Source organism: Mus caroli, unplaced genomic scaffold (assembly GCF_978045245.1).
Source record: "Mus caroli unplaced genomic scaffold, Mus_caroli_1 scaffold_3, whole genome shotgun sequence".
Taxonomy (NCBI): Eukaryota; Metazoa; Chordata; class Mammalia; order Rodentia; family Muridae; genus Mus; species Mus caroli.
Window position 1 is genome coordinate 52,746,386 of NW_028227258.1, and position 18,378 is coordinate 52,764,763.

An 18,378-nucleotide genomic window follows, 5' to 3' on the forward strand; every position below is an offset into this window, starting at 1 on the left:
AGGCTGGAGGGCTTCCCTCCAGCAAGAAGGGCTATGCACAGAGTCACCTTCTCATGAGCCCACTGTGTGTGTCTGCTTGCAGATAAGGCCCCTCTCATGCTCACACCATACTACAGGAAGATCACCAGCATGGCCCGAGTCCACTTCTCTGCAGGAGCTGCCAGGGTGGAGCCTGAGTGCGTTCTTATCTTCAGTTCCTCCTCCTGGTAAATGATCCAGGGGCATTTACTGCTTGTATTAGGTACCTTGTCATTGTTAGCAAAGGCTAACAATTTCATTCACAGACTGAGTGTCCAGCCCATCATGACAGGGAGATCAAGGCTGCAGAAATAGTGGACGCAGGCACCATTGTATCTGTAGCCTGGAGTGGGGAGATGACTGACTGCTGGCACTCAGCCACTTTTTCACTAGTTTGTGTCCATAGCTCATGGTATGATGATGCTCACAGCCATGGTGGATCTTTCTGCCTCAATTTCCTTTTGCTGGAAATACCCTCATAGACGTATCCAGAGGTGTGTTGCCATAGGGATTCTGAATCCAATCAATTAGACATCAAAGCCTAACCAGCTCATAGGTGCTTGTCCAGAGCTTATTAGAGAGCAGCCTCACCCGTGTATCTGTGAGAAGCATCAACACCACAGATGCAGTGTCTGTCTCCATATTGGGAATTTTAACCTTTAAAGTTCAGCAACAGATACCACCGCACCCTCTGTCTTCTCAACCACCTCTGTGTTGAATCCAGGGCAAACACTCACCTAATGCTTAATAGCTTGAGTATGAGAATATAAACACTCACATAGGCTGCATGGTTCAATGTGGGCGAGGAGAAAAAAAAATCAATGTTTCAAATCTCTTGATTCATCACTAAAGTTATCCTCCTGGCCCAAGCAGAAAAGAATGATGCAGAGATGGAAATGGATATCAAGTGAATTGCAGGCAACTGTTTGAAGTGTGGTGCTCTTGGAAGACTTAGAACAACTGTCAAAGTCCCCAGTGTATCCATTTGTATCCTCTCTGACAGTGATGGGATGCTGTTGGAGATTCAGGTCTCATCTTCGCCTCTGAGCTCATCTGAATAATGGTGATGGGAGGGAAGAGAGAGATGAGGCATTTAGAGGCAGCCCTGGATCCGGCTATATAAATCCGAAGGAGGTCGGGTAGGACAGCTTGGCCTTCTCGGCTTGTCTAGCACAAGGCAGCGCAGAAGGAAATAAGGGGTACCAACGTAGACTGTGTTTGTCTTCACCTCAAGTGATCATGAGAGGTACTGTGCATATCTTCATCATGCTCCTTCTAGCAACAGCGTCCGACTGTGCGGTCATCACAGGGGTAAGTTTCTAGTATTCTCCATAGACCTGGTATCGGGGCCAAGATCGGGGTTCTACAACAGAGAGTGTACTAAGCAGCACAAAGGCGCTGCTGCTCCAAGTCACCTAAACCAAAGGGATTTTGGAGGTAATCACTGTCTGGGAGTGGGGTTGTGTGTGACTTCGGATGGGTTAGACCTTACTCTGGCAGACAGAGTTGTGGGTAAATAGAACACCATTTTAAATACATTAGGAGGGCGCTGGGATTTTGACATCGAGTCTTTAGTAAAATGGAGATTCCTTGGTGTGTGCCATAGGACATTTCTTCACGGGGCAGATTAGTGTCCCCTCCCCAGCCCCATTTGTCTTGTGTACACCTTGGTTGTCATCTTTGTCTGGTTCACTTGTCCGTGTTAACTCACAGAGCACGCTGTGAGTTCAGGGCGGCAAGCACACAGGATCCCTTCTCAGTCTTACTTTAGCGATTAGAGAGAATGCTTAAACACCCCCTTTCACTCTTTAGTGGCCTCCGAGGGGGAGATGTGTGGTGCCAACATTGGCAGAATGCACCCCAAACATGTTAACCTTGAAGCAGAGGCTCAGGCCAGGGGCACTGAGTCTGTCACTCAGGGCATGGAGTCTTCTCATCTCCTGCTATACCTGCGCTCCTGTCATGTAGGTACGCGCAGGGCCATAAACTGGACCTAATCGCAAACCAAAAAAACAGTGCTTCTCTTAAGAGCTCCCCAGGCAAAAGTCAGGAATTAAAAGAGAGAATTAAGTTTTATTTCAACTTCCTCCAACCTTCTACCTGGAAGGTAAATATGGAGTAATGCCAGCCAGTTCCTGGAACTGGATAAATTTTAATTTTCACAGAAAAGGCAACCTCACTTTCAAAGGAAAGAGACTCCGTTCAAACTAACACACAGGGCAAGCACATGCTCTGAAGGCAGGCTTGCATCTGGCAGGCATGACTGATGAAAGCCGTCATGAAGACCAAGGTCAGACCCAGGAGAGAAGTTAGGGTCGCCCGACACAGTGAGGGATGGGGGTACACGGAGGACCCAATGAGCTGCTCAGTCACAGTGCCACCAAGCCAGCGCCAACATCTATTCCAGATTGGCAACAGATAGAGAGGCCTAAGGGAGGTGGAGGCATCTGTTAATAAGAGCCCAGTGAGAGAAGAAGGTCAGGTCAGTCTCGGGGAGTAAGTGAATGGTAAGATGAACAGTCAGAGGAGGGTCTTGAGGGGAGGAGAGCCAGGCAGGCCCAGCTGCCCTCCATTTCCCATATCCTTCTGACATTCCTCCTCTGACTCTCAGAAAGAAGTCAGCTCCTGACCTCCTGACCTCTCCACCTTCCATTGCTCCTTAGTGACAGCCCAGCTGTAGGGCCCGGCCTCCCAGAATGCCACGGCTACCATCATCAGGAGAGAGGAGTCCAACTAGGGCCCACCACCCTTCACCTGCCATTCTCAGGGGGCTGGCTTGGGTGTGAGAAGCACCCCTGGTGGGCTAAGATTAGCTGCTGGTGACTGCCACCTGGACCTTCTCTGGGTGATGAAAAAGATTTGTTATCTGTTTCCTTCCTCATCCTTTCTAATAGAAAGGTTGGAGCTTCCACGTCCTGTCATGTCCCATGCTGGTAGCCTGAAGGTGTTCTGTGGCCTGCTACTGAAGAATAACGAAAGAAAACTCAGCCTCAGACTTCAGTTCTGAAGAAGCCACATGGCCTCTGGGTAGTGGCCAGGTTGACTGGCTCTCCATGAGGCCCTACTTGCTCTCTTGACCCTGGCTTTGGTGTAAAGTTAGCTTGTTTGAAAGTTTCTTTTGTTACCTGGTTATCCAGCAGGTCCAAGCAGCCCAACCTAGAAGGGTGCATCCATGTCGGGGGGGGGGTCCAGGGAGGCCAGCAGAGAAGTGTGTGTGTGTATAACTGTTCATTAGGCCTCTGTGGGTTACCAGATGGGAGACTCACAGAAAGGCAGCTTAGAATGGATGCTGAAGAACAAAGGAAAACAAAAGCTCGGCAGCCAACATCCAGGGCCTTGGACCACGAAGGACCCTCCCTCCTTCACCACAGAGTTCTAATCCATCAAATTCAACCAGTGTTGACTGGGATTAGAAAAGCTATGCCTTCTAACACAGGGTTTCCCGGGGAACAGGGACTGACTGCCTCACCACTGAGCAGGAAGAGTTCCCCAGACTGAAGTCTGGTACTCTGCTGGGCCCCAAGTGTCCCTCTCAAGAGACAAGCAGTGATATTAGACCCAGGCCAAGGTGTCCTGTTGACCCGAGATGCTTAGTCACCGCCTCCGAATCCTAATTGGGATCATTCCTTTGGGCTACACTAACGGGTTGGCCCTTTTTTCTCTCCCTTAGGCCTGTGAACGAGATATCCAGTGTGGGGCCGGCACCTGCTGTGCTATCAGCCTGTGGCTGCGGGGCCTGCGGTTGTGTACCCCACTGGGGCGGGAAGGAGAGGAGTGCCACCCAGGAAGCCACAAGGTACTAGGTTGGCATTCGATGGGCCTGTGTGTGAACAGGCATGGGCTCAGCAGACAGGGATCCTGGGGCCAGTTTAGAACAGCGAATCTGTGGCTTCTGAGGGTGATGTGGGGAGGGGCAATATACTGCTTCCTCCACAGTGGATCCAGCCTCTGACTGAAGTCAGGCCAGCAAGCAGCCATGGCTGTGCTGCTCCAGGTGACCTCACATAGGCCTTTTGTTTGGATACTGGTTCAGGTGTTGACAGAGTCCACCTACCCTTCTTCTTCTTCTTTATTTTCCTAAAACAATTTTTTTAAAGATATTTTCTTCATTTACATTTAAAATGCTATCCCCTTTCCTAGTTTCCTCTCCAAAAGTCCCCTATACCCCCCCCCCCCCCGCCCTGCTTCCCAACCCACCCACTCCTGCTTCCTGGCCCTGGCATTCCCCTGTACTGGGGCATATAATCTTCACAGTTCCAAGGGCCTCTCTTCCCAATGATGGCCAACTAGGCCATCTTCTGCTACATATGCAGCTAGAGACACAGTTCTGGGAGTACTGGTTAGTCCATATTGTGTTCACCTATAGGGTTGGGTTGCAGACCCCTTCAGCTCCTTGGGTTCTTTCTCTAGCTCCTCCATTGGGGGCCCTGTGTTCCATCCAATAGCTGACTGTGAGCATCCACTTCTGTATTTGCCAGGCACTGGCCTAGCCTCACAAGAGACAGCTATATCAGGGTCCTGTCAGCAAAATCTTGCTGGCATATGCAATAGTGTCTGGGTTTGGAAGTCAGTTATCACAAATCTGGTAAACAGTGGGTCTGGGATTTGAACCCATGTAGTCTGGTGCTGGACCTAGTCCCCTTATTGCTCTATTTAAAACTCACTGGGGGCTGGTGAGATGATGGAGCAGGGTAAGGCACTTGCTATGACAACATGGTGCCCTGAGTTCCATCCCTGGAATGCTTGCCAAGGAACAGTCTTCACAAGTTGTCCTATGATCCTCACAGGCGTGCGCTCCCCACTCTGCCTTCACACACATATAATAACATATATATTAAAAAAATAACTTTTCAAAACTCGGGGAACCCTTGGATGCTCTTTGATGTGAGTTGGTGGACAGAGAGGATGTTTGTCCCTTCACAGCTCTGCCTCAGAACCTGGCCACAGAGCTGAGGACACCCCAGGGTAAGCAGAGAGATTCACTCAGCAGAGGTGGGAGGGTGTCTGCCCACAGGGCCACACATGTTCTGAGTGTGGAGAGTCCGCCTGATTTGGGTTCAAATCCTGGCTCCTCCAGCTGTGTGATGTGGACATATCATTGAGTCACTCTGTGCCAAGGTGAATACAGTCACCGCTATTGTTGGCTGGCAGGGGACATTTGCAGGCCTTTCCTGTGGCTAACATACCACCTTCTTCTCTCTCTAGATCCCCTTCTTGAGGATACGCCAACACCATACCTGTCCCTGCTCACCCAACCTGCTGTGCTCCAGGTTCCCGGACGGCAGGTACCGCTGCTTCCGGGACTTGAAGAACGCCAACTTTTAGTTTGTCTGGACTCTGTCTGGATCCTGACTGGGTGACCTCTTGCTTTACACCTGTGTGATTTAGTTCCCTGCAACTTCGCCATTCCCCATCGTGTCCGTGTATGTGCAGACAGGCAGACCTTCTGCTATGGAATAGTTCACCAGAGTGCAGAGAGGAGTTCGTGGCACTGAGAAGTTGGCCAGCCTGACCTTCCTGGCTCAGACTGCCTGAAGTTGTGACACTGTGGTTCTCTTCAGTTGCCTGCTCCTTCCTGCATGTGCGCTTCTTCCTAAACCACACCTTTCTGGGCACTGGCCCATGGATGCATCACTAAGTCACAGGGTCTGTGGGGCGGACGATCAACTTTCTCTTCATTTTTCTTTTATTGACTGGCTGCTTATTTTTAGGTCTGTTAAGTCCAAAGTCAGCACTTCTCAGGACACTATTCTAAAGCGAGAGGATTTCAGGGTCTCTTTGAGCTAGGGTGGGCGGCAGCTTAGAGGGCTCTGGGGATGTGTGCGTGCTCGCATCCGAGTGCTTGTGGTGGTGCGAGAGATCATCTGGGAAGGATGGGAGCGTGCAGAAACTCTATGGAGGGGACTGGCGTTGGCCACTGCAACTCTCAGAGCCAAGCGTCAGTCCCTTTGGCTTTATGCCAAAGTTTCGACCCACAGGCCACGCGTGCCATGTGATAGTAATTTGTGTCAGTGATGGAGCTGGCAAGGTCCAGAGCCTGAACCCACGCCTGGGAGCTTTCTCTACACGCAGGTTTCTGGTACAGCTGATTCTTCCCACCCCATTCTTATTCTAGATACAGGACGTCCAGCAACATTGTGACAAAATTTTGCCCTCTACAAAGTTCAGAAAGGAGCAATTGAGTTGCAACAACCAAATCTCTTTTTCAGTAAGCTTACACTTTTTGCCTTGGGCCACATTGATAGCTCTCCAAAGCAAGCAAGCAAGCAAACAAATGAACAAACTAATGAACGAACAAACACCAAAAGAACGTGAAACGTGAAAGGACAGGGCGCTGCACCCACTCCGGTTCTCAGGAGCCTTAAGGAGAGTTCACTGAGGTTTCCGAGGCCCCGGGTTCCTGCCCTCTACCGGTCTTTGCTCAGTCCTTAATCCAGGGCCCACTAGCCTGGGCATTGGACAGCACAGGGATCTTTCTGTGCTTTTGTCCCCTTTAGACAGACATTGTCACCTGTTCTGCTGACCTATGCAGCTCTTCCCTGAATGCAGACCACAGTCTCTTTCCTTTCAGGCTCCAGGCCTGGTTCCTGGTTCCTTTCCAAGTCTATGGACCCATATCTGACAGATCTCCATGTTCCACTAACTGCCCTCGGGTCCTAATCCCCAGACTGTGTCCCTCCCAGCACACAGAGCAACCCTGAATGCAGTGGCCTACAGCCAGTGCCTCAATGCTCCATAGATAAGATACTGGGGTGGCCTATGGAGCTCCCCTGCACAGTCACATTGCCTGTCCATCCTAGCCTTAGGGCAGGCCACCCACAGAACTATAGGGTGAACCATCAATTTAATGTGACTGTATTCATTTTCGTTTTTAATGTCATAATTTTGAGGACTGTGTAATGAGTCTCTACCTTACTTCTCTGCTGTGGCGAAAGATAGGACAGTGGAGAGGTTAGGAGGCTTAGAACTTATATTCAGGAATATGCTCTTCAGAAATATGGATATAAAAAACTACCTATAGGGTGAGTATGCAACTAAGAATATATTCTAGAAGAATTAGGAGAGGCAAAGTTGACCTTCTTTCAAGATCCATCCACAGCTTAAGTGACTGTTCTTAGGCCCAACACTTCCATCTTCAACTATTGGTATCTGGCGCCATCTCGTGGACAACATGGAAGTAGCAAGGAACATGAAGACGAAAAGAGGACTGCATGATTCCAGAAATAGATGTGGGAGTTCTTCCTGGTTTGGACTCCATTGGAGATCCTGAACAGTGCTTGTCAAGAAGCCAGCCTCCCGAAGGACCACAAAAACAACTCTTTATTAACACTCTGTCCTGCCCCACCTTACAAGTGGCCTTGGAAGCCACAGTTGCCTTCCTGTTGGGTTTAGGTTCTCTAGAACGAGAGAGCACATGTGGATAAGGTCCCCATCCTCCACCCTCTACACCCCACCCCCCTCTGTGAATCACCAGGATGTAGCAGGCTCTGCAGGGCCGCTTTTGAAGCTAAATCACTCGGACTCCTCCCCATCTCTGGTTCATTTTGAGTGACTTGCTTTCATCACTCTCTAGGTAGCCAGGACCTAGAGATACCCCCATACTCACAGGACAAAAGGGCCAGATCCAGAAGGTCAGAGGCCAGAGCAGAGGCTGTGTGGGGACCAACGCTTCCAGATCTCCTGCCAGAGCCTTCTCTGTCTGCCGTTCATCTTCAAACTCCCCTCAGTGTGGCTCATTCTGAGTAATGTCCAGGGAAACTCGAGTTAGCTACTATCTATCCAGTTATTACCTAGTGATGAAACTCGAGTTAGCTACTATCTATCCAGTTATTACCTGGTGATGAAAGGGCTTCTTGAAGTCCATGTCCAGGGGTGAGACTGGACCATGCAGGAGCAAGAGGTTCTTAAGGCTGAGGAGAAAGACCAGAGAGGGAAGAAAGGCTGCAGGGTTGGATGCGGACTCAGAGCTGACCCTGCCGAGTGGACCCAAATCATTGATCCAAGGTCAGCTCAGACCAGCCAAAGAGCCAACATCGAGGCTTTGTGTGCAGTTTATTAAAAAGCAAAATAATCATACCCAGCCATGTAGGTAGAGAGAAACACATGCTGAACTGGGGTATACTAATGGTGTCTTCTGAGATGTTTTCCCTGACCAGGGCTGGGCACTGAAAGCAAAGAACTGACCTGGTACGAAAAGCTCCTTTCCATTCCAGATGAGGACAATATGATATCCAAGCATGGAGTATCACTCAGCGCTGAGAAGACATAAGGCACGGATATTCTTCATAGCACGAGGGGCCCTTGAATCATTAGACAGTGGAAGCTAGTCATAAAAGGTTACATTGGTACAACTCCACTTATGTGAAATGTCCACAACAGGCAAACCCACAGGGCAGGAAGCAAGTTTGTTAGGATTGGGGTGGAGTGAAGGCAGAAAAATGGCGAGGCACTGTAAAGGGACTCAGGCTTCTTTAAGGGTGACAAGAACATTCTAAAATTAAATGGTGGAGATGGCTGTATAATCTGTCAGCATCTGCAACATTGCTGAAGTGTATGGTTTGTGCGGGCAAATGGTGTGCTATATGGATTACATCACAATACAGCTACTTTGAAAGTGTTAAAATACACAAAGTTGAAAAGAGGATGGAGGTTAGGAAAAGTGTCTCCCCCCTCCCCCGACTTCAGGATCCCGAAGGAAGGACTGGGTGCGGTGTGGCAAGAAGACCCTCAGAGTCTCCTGTGGGGAATGGGTGCGCTGTGTGCTGTGAAGTGGCTTGACTTCCCTTCAAACAGGAGGGCGAGGAGAATGGATACCTTATTAACTAAAGCTACACATAGCATCACGCGACCCAAACCGCATATAGTCAGCCCTCCGGACCCTGGGGGCTCTTCATGGGAATTCCACCAACTGTGGATCAAACATATTAAAAAGTGCATCCGCATTGAACATGTGTTGAGCTTGTTCTTGTTATTCTCTGAACACCACACATATGGCTGTGTGGCACGGCACTGTGTTCAGTTTTATAACTAACCTCGGAAGAGTTAAAGCGTGTGAGAGGATGAGCACAGGTCCATGTGATCCCACGACGCTTTCTATAAGGGACTTGAACATCCTCAGATTTTGCTACCCACTGAGGGGTCCTGTGAATTCCAGGGATGTTGTTGTCTCTTCTCTTGCATATTTGGGATATTCAGTTTTCAACCCCAGGCAACAGCTCCATGAATGGAAGTTCTGATTATACATTGGTTAGTCGTACCAAAGTGGCCAGGATGGGGTGTCAATCTGTTGTGACTGTGGTGTCTTTAAATGAACACGAGGATTGTTTTTCCCTTCCCTGGAGGGCACTGCCCTGCCCACCTTGGCAGGAGCAGAGAATCTAATATAGAGTTAACGGACACCTAGTCCTGCCTGTATCTCTGAGATGGTTGTACCCCTGTTAGGATCTTGTCATGTATGGTGAGCGCTAGGCAGGAGCGAGGCTGTGATATATGAAGCATACCCTCACTGTCTGCTCCCCAGCTGGGGCTGTTTAGCTCCAGAAGCCCACAGCCACTAGACCACAGAGGCAAACGAATTTCAGATGGGTAAGCATGAGCTCCCCCATATGACTTTACCTTCAACATCTGTAAAGAAAGCACCATATGTTCCCACTCCATGTGGCTAGCACTGCTTCAACCTCCCCTAGCTCTCCTGCCTAGCTGAGAAGAGCAAAGCACTTGGGTCTTGGGAAGATCATGTCACACAAGGCATGAGACTCAATATCCATTTCCCTTAAAGTCCTCGCTCTCTCCCTCCCCCTTGCTTTATCTGTGTGTCTCATTCCCCCTCCTTTCCTCTCTCTCTCTCTTTCTCATCTCATCTTATCAGGTACCCTTGGATATTCTGGAACTCATTATGTAGTTCAGATGGGTCTCAAACTTACAGCAATCCTCCTGCCTCTGCCTCTCAAGTGCTGGGATTATAAGTGTGACTACTATAGCTGGCTGCCTAGGCAGGGAGATGCTTTGAAGAATAAGGAGCTGTGAGCATGCCTCAGGAGCCTCTGAAATTCTGTCACAAAAGCAAAGTCCAAAGGTTAAATAAACAGACACATCTGCACTTGTCATTTCCTTTGCTCACAGTGCAAGCTGCTGTAGTCTGCATGTCTTGATTCCTGACAAGGGGCAGGCTGTCCAGAGCTTAGCATCACAGCTTGCACCAGCTGCTTCCTAAGTTGGGGCTTTTGGTCAGTTTACTGAACTTTCTGTGTTTCAATTTCCCCCTTTATTAATGGCACCACCATTATCATCATCATCATCTTCTCCTCCTCCTCCTCCTCCTTCTTCTTCCTCCTCCTCCTCCTCCTCCTCCTCCTCATCATCATCTGCTTCTTGGGGTGGCAGTGAAGATTAAGTGTTAGCGAACGGGAAGTGCTCAGGATATCATCTGCCCTGTGGAAGCGTCATGGGGGTGGTCAGCTACTCATCTTTCATCCTTATGAAGGCATCACGAAGAGTCAGCTTTCAGCTCCTTGGCCCAGCCTCTGGGGGCTTTTGTACCACACCCCTTACCAAACTGTCAGAGCTTGGACGCCTCTCCTTAGTTGGGAAAACCAAACATCTGGGAAGAAAAGCTTTCTGGATGCCTTTCAAAGGCCCCAAATAGTAATTTAACAGCCAGAAACCCCTGTGTGTTCAGTCAATGTTCATTCCTTGCCAAGTTCAAGTTCACACACAGGTTCCTAGAGGCGGAGCCTGATAACAGCTGTGATTAGAAAGAAAAATACACTAACCGTATCTCCCGGAGACCCTGTTAAACTGAGAGGCACCGATCGTGAGTGAGGTATAATGTTTGCTCTGTCTGGGATCTTAGCACAGAGCTGTCCGCACAGTGGACTCTGGTCTGCCCTGGCTTTCCCCAGACTGTGAACAGAACAACTGTATCAGGAGCATACATTCCCTGGCATAGGCCTCCCTGGCAGCTTCCAGCTATGTCAAGCGGCACAGGATGGATTCTGGGGTTACCAGCAGGATTCATTTGCATTTCCTGGCCCCTCGTCAGCTCTCTAGCTTTGACTCCCACATGAGACTTCTGTACCTTTTACCTTCTTAGAAGCCCCACCTCAGCCTGTCAGTCAACCCAACCATTGGAGGAAACTAATTCAACAAATAACGAAAAATCAACACTGCTTTGCAAAGAGAGGTAGCTCCCATTAGCTAACCCTCCAGTCTATGTAGAGTGTGGACTTCATATTTAAACAAGTATCATCATGGCTGCCAGCATAGCTTGTCTAGTCCACCTGAACTGGGCAAGCGGGGCATGATTTTGATTCCCATGTTAAAAAACAAAAACAAAAACAAAAACCCAAAACACAACCACAGCAGCTGGGTGTGACGATGAATGCCTGTGGCCTCAGTGCTGGGGACGCAGAGGCAGGCTGACCCTTGGGGCTAGCTAGCTGGCCAGTCAGCCAAGCTGAATCAGCAAGCTCCAGGTAAGAGTGAGAAATCCTGCTTGGTAAACAAAGCAGAGGCCTGGCGGGACAGGTCAATGAGTAGAGGCGTTTGAATGCATGTCTGATAGCTTGAGTTTACACCTTGGATTCCACAGGGTGGTGGAAGAGAATCAACCCCTGAGAGTCGTTCTCAGACTTCCATGAACACAGTAGTGCACACACCACACACACACACACACACACACAGACACAGACACACACAGACACACACACACACACACACACACACACACACACACACAGACACAGACACACACACACACACACACACACACATACACACGCACACACACAGAGACAGAGGGAGAGACAGAGAGACACAGAGAGAAAGAGACAGAGAGAGAATAAACAAGATGGAAAGTAACTTTGATACCCAGGTCTTTACATGCATATTCATGTGTGCGTCCCTGTATAAGCACACAACATGCGAGCACCACAAGAAGTACCAGGGTAGTAAAGAAGACAGGAAGAATGGGGCGTGTTCCTTCCTCCTCCTTGGTGTTTGAGATGTTGATGCTTGAGCTCACGTAGCACAGGCTAGCCTCAAACTCACCATGTGCCCCAGGTTTTCCTTAAATTCACTGTGTAGCCAACAATGACCTTGAACTTCTGACCCTCCTGCCTCTACATCACAAGTGCTGGAATTACAGGTGGGCAATATCACATCTGAACTTGTGTTTTGCTTTAATGTCTTAGACTTTGTCCCAGATAGACCCATCCCATCCAGTACTTCTTATGGCCGCCCCCTCCAGTCTGTGCAGTGCCCCAATGGGGTCTGTCCATTCAGTTCAGGGTGAAGATTGTAATCAAGGCTATTTTCAATTCCCACAGGGCAGCAAACATTAGCTTCAAAGTACTTACGCCAGATATCAGCTACAATATTAGGAGGGAAACAAACATTGTTATCAATTAATGTTGTTAGAGATTAAATATTTGATATTTTAAACACATATACATCTTAGGAAAAAAATGCTCCTTAATTGATGTAAGTAGGTGGTGGTGAGCAGTTTTTTTCACTGACATGGGGTTATTGAACATCTTCAGGTAAGGATCTAACAGAAGGCAATAGGTGTAGTCTCATGTTAGATTCTCTGGTGTTTGATGGCCCAGCCATATCTGCATGTGAGCCTGGACCTGTCCTCCACAGCCTCCCTCTCACCTACCCCATCTTCTAGAGAAACCCTAGTTGATTCCATCGTGTCCAGAGGCTTCAGGCTAGGTTTTGCTAAGGCCCATTGCTAGGTTGTTACTGGAATGAGGGCTTTGGCCTACCTATCTTATTTTGTCTGTATAATATTACTGAATGTCTACCATTATTTCAGAGATATATATCTGCTCCCAAATCCACATTTTTGGTGTTTCTTGGAAAATGGCAAGCCCCAGAATCTCTGCTTTGGTCTGCTTTCATGGAGCTAACTCTGTGTCTCCATGTACCCGATCCACCAGTACCTGGTGTCTACCATCCAAAGACTGTGTAGGTGTTAGAACAGGGTAGACCTGTGGATATTTTGGTCTGCATGATATTTACTTGTGATACACTTTAAAAGGTTAATTTAGTTTTAAAAAGAAGGGAACTGAACTTACTAGGTTTTTTGATATTTATTTTTAAACTTGAAATACAAAAATCTTACAGGTTCACGTGAGGTTTCCTGCATATTCAGTATTATTGTAGTAAAAACAGAGGGAAGAATTCTGGCCCATTTCCTCATATCCATCACCATACTCTTTCGTATCACCCACCTGGTTCCGGTGATAACCTGAGCTACGTCCTGATGCCTAGTGTCATGAGGCCAGACCCTCTTACCTGCTGAGTGAGGCTGCAGAAATGGATAGGAAGCTTAACTCTTATAAGCTTCATTGTTCTCAGATGCAGATTACACCCAACAGCAACTGGGCTGCACACTTTAGGTAATGGCTAGAAAGGAGGCGCCAGAGCCAGGCATGGTGGCACACAAACAGCACTTGCGTGTGAAGGTGAAGGAGCAGGCGGTCAGGCCATCATCAGCTACAGAGCGAGTTCAAGGACTGCCTGGGCTATATGAGACTCTGTCTCAAAAAGCAAAAGGAAAACCAAACAACAGCAAAAGAGACGAATTACAAGAGAAAAGGAGGGGGAGCGTAAGGACGAGAGCTTTTGTGGCGTGTAAGAAGAACTTGAATGCTCAGAACACTTTCAGGAGCCTTCTAGGGCCTCATCAGTTATGAGAAAACCCTAGGAGGTAGAAGATGGTCCGCCGACTCTCTTTATCTTTTACTTAAAAAGAAATGTATGTTTTGATTAGCAAAAAAAAAAAAACGAGATTCATGATGATGCTTCCATTCATATTTATCATCATACTTTGTCTTATCCACCCTCCCAGTGTTCTTCCCTACTCCACCCCATTTGTCTTCTCCTCCCATCCCAAATAGCAGCCCCTCCTGTTTTCATGACATCTAAATTCTGTTACCCTCTCTTGTTTTCCATCCCTGTCCCTGTAGGCTCCTTCCTCTCTCACAGCCCCTACTGCCAGGTTTATATCACTTATCATATGGTTTCTAGTTTCATCTATTTTTTCCTACAAATTCCATAATTTTCTTCTTTTTTTTATAATTAACCAATCAGATTTATGTATCAATAAATTCTTAATTTACAAGGTGCCAATACAATAATTTCAGAACCAATAGATAGTGATAAAAACTTTATCCCAATTGATATATGATATCATAACTACCCGTGGCTGGTTAGAGCTGTGCTGGTTCACATCTGCCTCCATCTTGGCCTTCCTCCTTCTCCCCTGAGATGCTCTCTGTCTCTCAATTTTATTCTTTTATATAGTGGAATAAAATTCTACCTTGTATTCATACCACGTTCTCTGTATCCATTCATGTTGATGAACATCTAGGCTGGCCCCATAGGTTGGCTGTTTTGAATAGTGTAGCCCTCAGCATGGATGTGCATAGATGTGCATTGATGTGCATGGATGTGCATGGATGTGCATGGATGTGCATGGATGTGCATGGATGTGCATGGATGTGCATGGATGTGCATGGATGTGCATGGATGTGCATGGATGTGCATGGATGTGCATGGATATGCATAGATGTGCAGTTGTCTCCCTGGATGCTGACTTGGAATTCTCTGAGTATAGAGTGCTATAGCTGGATCACAGGTAATTCCACATGCAGATTTCTGAGGAGCCTCTAAACAGAGTTCCTTCATGGTTGTGCTAGTTTGTATTCCCACCAGTACTGTATAAAGGTCCCCCTTTCCCTATCTCTTCTCCAGAACTTGTTGTCATTTGTTTTCTTTTTCTCCCATAAAATGTGTGTGTGTGTGTGTGTGTGTGTGTGTGTGTGTGTGTGTAAAACTAAGTACAGTGTCTGTGGAGGCCATCAGTATTGGTTTTGGGAACTAATTTGAGCCCTGTGCAAGAGCAGTCTGTACTCTTAACCTCTGAGCCACATCTCCAGCCCCATTGTTTGTTTTCTTGATGATAATTCTGACTAGGGTGAGAGGAAATCCCAGAACAGTTTTAATTTGCTTTTCCCTGATGCCAAGGATGTTAAACCACTTGTGTTGTCCGTTGTGTTTCTTCCCCCGAGAACTAATTTACCAACCCTTTTGTTGGATGACTTTTAAATTATTTAACTTTTAGACTTCCATTTATAGATTCAAGACATTAATTGCTTATCAGAGGTACAGCTGGCCATCTCTTCACTCTGCTGATCATTTCTGTTACCAATAGGGGCTTTGTTACTTACTCTCCTGTGGCTGCGATAAAATATCATGACTAAGTGAAGCTTTAGAAGAGTTTAGCTTGGTTTCCAGCTCCAGGAGGTTGGAGCCCATATGGCAGGAGCAGGAGTAGGGAGTTGGCCAATCACATTTTCATCTACATGAAGAAGCAGAGCAAGTAGACTGGATTGGGGTGAAACTGTAAGTCCCCAAAGCCTGTCCCCTGTGATGTACCTGCTCCACCAAGACCTGCCAATCCATGGGCATGGGGCATCTGCACTCTTCTAGTAGCTTCTTAAATTTCCACAGTGTGTTGAAGGTTTCATTAAGGAGATTCTTTGCCTCCTTGGTTAAGTTTATTCATAGTTGATTTTTGCTTTCACTTGTGAAGCTACTGTGAATAGGCTCCCCCCACCCCTACCGATTTCTTTCTTGGCAAGTTCACTATTTGGCATAAAAAAAGTTACTGTGTGTGTGTGTGTGTGTGTGTGTGTGTGTGTGTATGTGTGCGTGCACACGCGCGTGCAAGTATACATTCAATATGTGTGTTTGGATGTGTGGGTCCTGGTATAGACATGATTGTGGAGGCCTGAGGTCCACCTTGGGTGCTGCTCTTGGTGTTTGAGACAGAATGCCTCATTAGCCTGAAACTTAATGATTAGGCTCAGCTGCTTGGCAAATAAGATCCAGGGATCTATCTTTCTCCATCTCCCCAGTGTTGAGGTTACAAGCATGAGCTGCTGCGCCTCCTTGTGAGTGCTGGGGTTTGAACTCATGTCCTCACGCTTGCATGTAAGCGCTTTATTGACTGAGCTTTTCTGCAGTCCCCTGAGTGTTTGTCAGGTCTGAGATTGTAATGGAGTCTTCACAGTCTTTTAAGTAGGGATCCTGTAATCTGGAAATAGGAATGATTTAACTTCTTTTCCTGTCTGTATCCCTTTTATTTCTTTCTCCTGTGTTATGGTTCTAGCTAAGACTTTGAGTATTGTATTGAGCAAGGGTGGGGAGCAGGTATCTATCTTAGTCACTGTTCCATTGCTGTGAAGAGGAACCATAATGATGACAGCTCTTATAAAAGAGAAAACATTTAATTGAGAGCTTACTGACAGGTTCAGAGGTTAAGTCTGTTACCATCATGGCAGAAGCTCGACAGTAGGCATGGCTTGGTGCTGAAACTATTGGAAGGTATGTGCTGATCCTCAGGCAGAGAGGAGAGAGAAACTGGACCTGGCATGGGCTTTTGAAAATCTCAAAGCCCATTCCCAGCCACACACTTCCTCCAACAAGGCCACACCTACTCCAAAAAGGCCATGCCTCCTAATCCTTCTAATCCTTCTCAAACAGTGCCACTGCCTGATGACTAAGCTTTCAAATATGTGAGTCTACTCAAATATGGGGGTAGTCTTACTCAAACCACCAGAGCACACTTGTTCCTTTCCTGATTTTTAGAGCAAGTGCTTTCAGTTCCTCTTCATTTAACATAATACAGCCTATGTTCATCCTATGTCACCTTTGTTATGCTGAGGTGTGTTCCTTATGTTCGAATTTCTTCAGGGATTTTTATAATGAAGGGATGTTGAACTTTGCCCAAGGCCTTCTCTGTATCTGTTGAGATCTGTGTAAGATTTTAATGTAGTCTTCACCTTTAAGTAGGGATCTCCTTTAAGCTTATTCATGTGCTGAACAATATCTATTACATATGTTGAACCACTCTTGCATCCCTGGAATGAAACCAACTTGACCATAGTGCATGACTTTCTTTATGTGCTCTTGAATTCAGATTGCAAGTGTTTTGTTGAGATTTTTGTTTCTATGGTATTAAGGATATTAGCACTTGATACCTTTATCTTTGAATCTCATGTAACCCTATCAGTGATCCTGTCTATCTTCAGAAGAAGAAAGTGAGGCATGGAGAGGTAAGGACATTTACTCAAAGCCATATCACATGTAGCTGACCCTGGATTCAAGGCACATGGCCATGCATGTTTTTCCAGCAGCCACAATTTCCCTCCCAGTCACCTTGCAATTTGGGGAGGGGAGTTCCTTTGAATTTCTCCAATTAGACCAACGTATGCTCACTTGAGTGTGAACTCCATGTGGGTTGAGATGAGAGTAGTTTTGTCTGTTGTGTCTAGTGCAAACACACACAGGAGACATTTAAGATATTGACCTCAGTTGGCCTCATCAGTGCCTATATCTGAGTGGAGAACAAAACCTTGTGCTGAGGAAAGGGTGCCCTTGGGTCCTGAGTTGTTTCAGCCACTTACACAAGTCCTCAGACACAAACCTTCTAAACCAAGGTGATTCATTCTTGTGTGGTGCCAGGTGTCGAGTGCTCAACTCTTATCATGGTCGTTCTTAAGAGCATTTTCTAGATTGTGGTTTGCACCCACAGATAACCTCTCTTTGCACCATGGGCTGTAGGGCAGTGTTCCAGCACACACTTGAATGCTCTCAGATGGTTGAAAAGCAGATAGCACTAAGGGATCTTTGATTCTTGACTTTGCGGTCACCCTCCAGTGGGAGAGGTGGTTTCACCTAACACCTGTGGTCATTATCCTTGAAAGGTTGCCACTGGGTCAGGCTGGGCCATTGGGAGACATAGAGCCACAATCTATCCTTCCTCAATGATGGAGCTAATGGCCTTGGAGTGTTGGACACTGCAGATGGGACCCACTATACTTACTGCAACTGTCTCAAGGCTGGAGGTTGAGACGAAAGAGCTAGAAGCAGAGTTGCTCTCGCAGTGGAGTGTGAAGATATTTGTTCAAGATACTTGAGACAATGCCAGGCTACTATAACAGGACTCTCTGAACCTCTGTCTCCTCATCTGCAGCATGTCACACAGGTATCATCAGCTACTTTCTGATGCTTATCAGAGGCAATGACAAGGATACTCAGTCACACACCTGCTTATTCAAACATCCCCTGAGTACCTCTTGTACATCTTTCTCAGTGCTAAAGTATGGATGGAGATACAGTCCAGATGCAGGGTCATCAACTGCTACTGGGCCTCTGGGCCCTGGCCCATCAGAGCGGCACCGTTAAGTGAAGAAAACAAGAAATAAGCTTCACCACTTAGTCTTGATTTTGCCCCTTACTTCTCTGGCTTTGGGAGTAGAAGGCGCTGAATCGTAGCTGCATGTCCTG

At 47.3% G+C, this 18,378-nt stretch overlaps 1 protein-coding gene across 2 annotated transcripts; it reads left to right on the forward strand.

Annotated features, from left to right (window-relative positions):
• Positions 1 to 1,257: 1,257 nt before the first annotated feature.
• On the forward strand, positions 1,258 to 5,622 carry Prok1 (prokineticin 1). 2 transcript variants are annotated; one of them, XM_021159143.2, is made up of 3 exons: positions 1,258 to 1,329; positions 3,689 to 3,814; positions 5,224 to 5,622. In XM_021159143.2, exons 1-3 carry the CDS (start codon positions 1,258 to 1,260, stop codon positions 5,341 to 5,343), a joined length of 318 nt encoding a protein of 105 aa, XP_021014802.1. In that variant the 3' UTR covers positions 5,344 to 5,622. The 2 variants fall into 2 exon arrangements, with proteins under 2 accessions (XP_021014802.1, XP_021014803.1); XM_021159144.3 differs by lacking the exon at positions 1,258 to 1,329 and adding an exon at positions 2,285 to 2,308.
• The last annotated feature ends 12,756 nt before the right edge of the window (positions 5,623 to 18,378 follow it).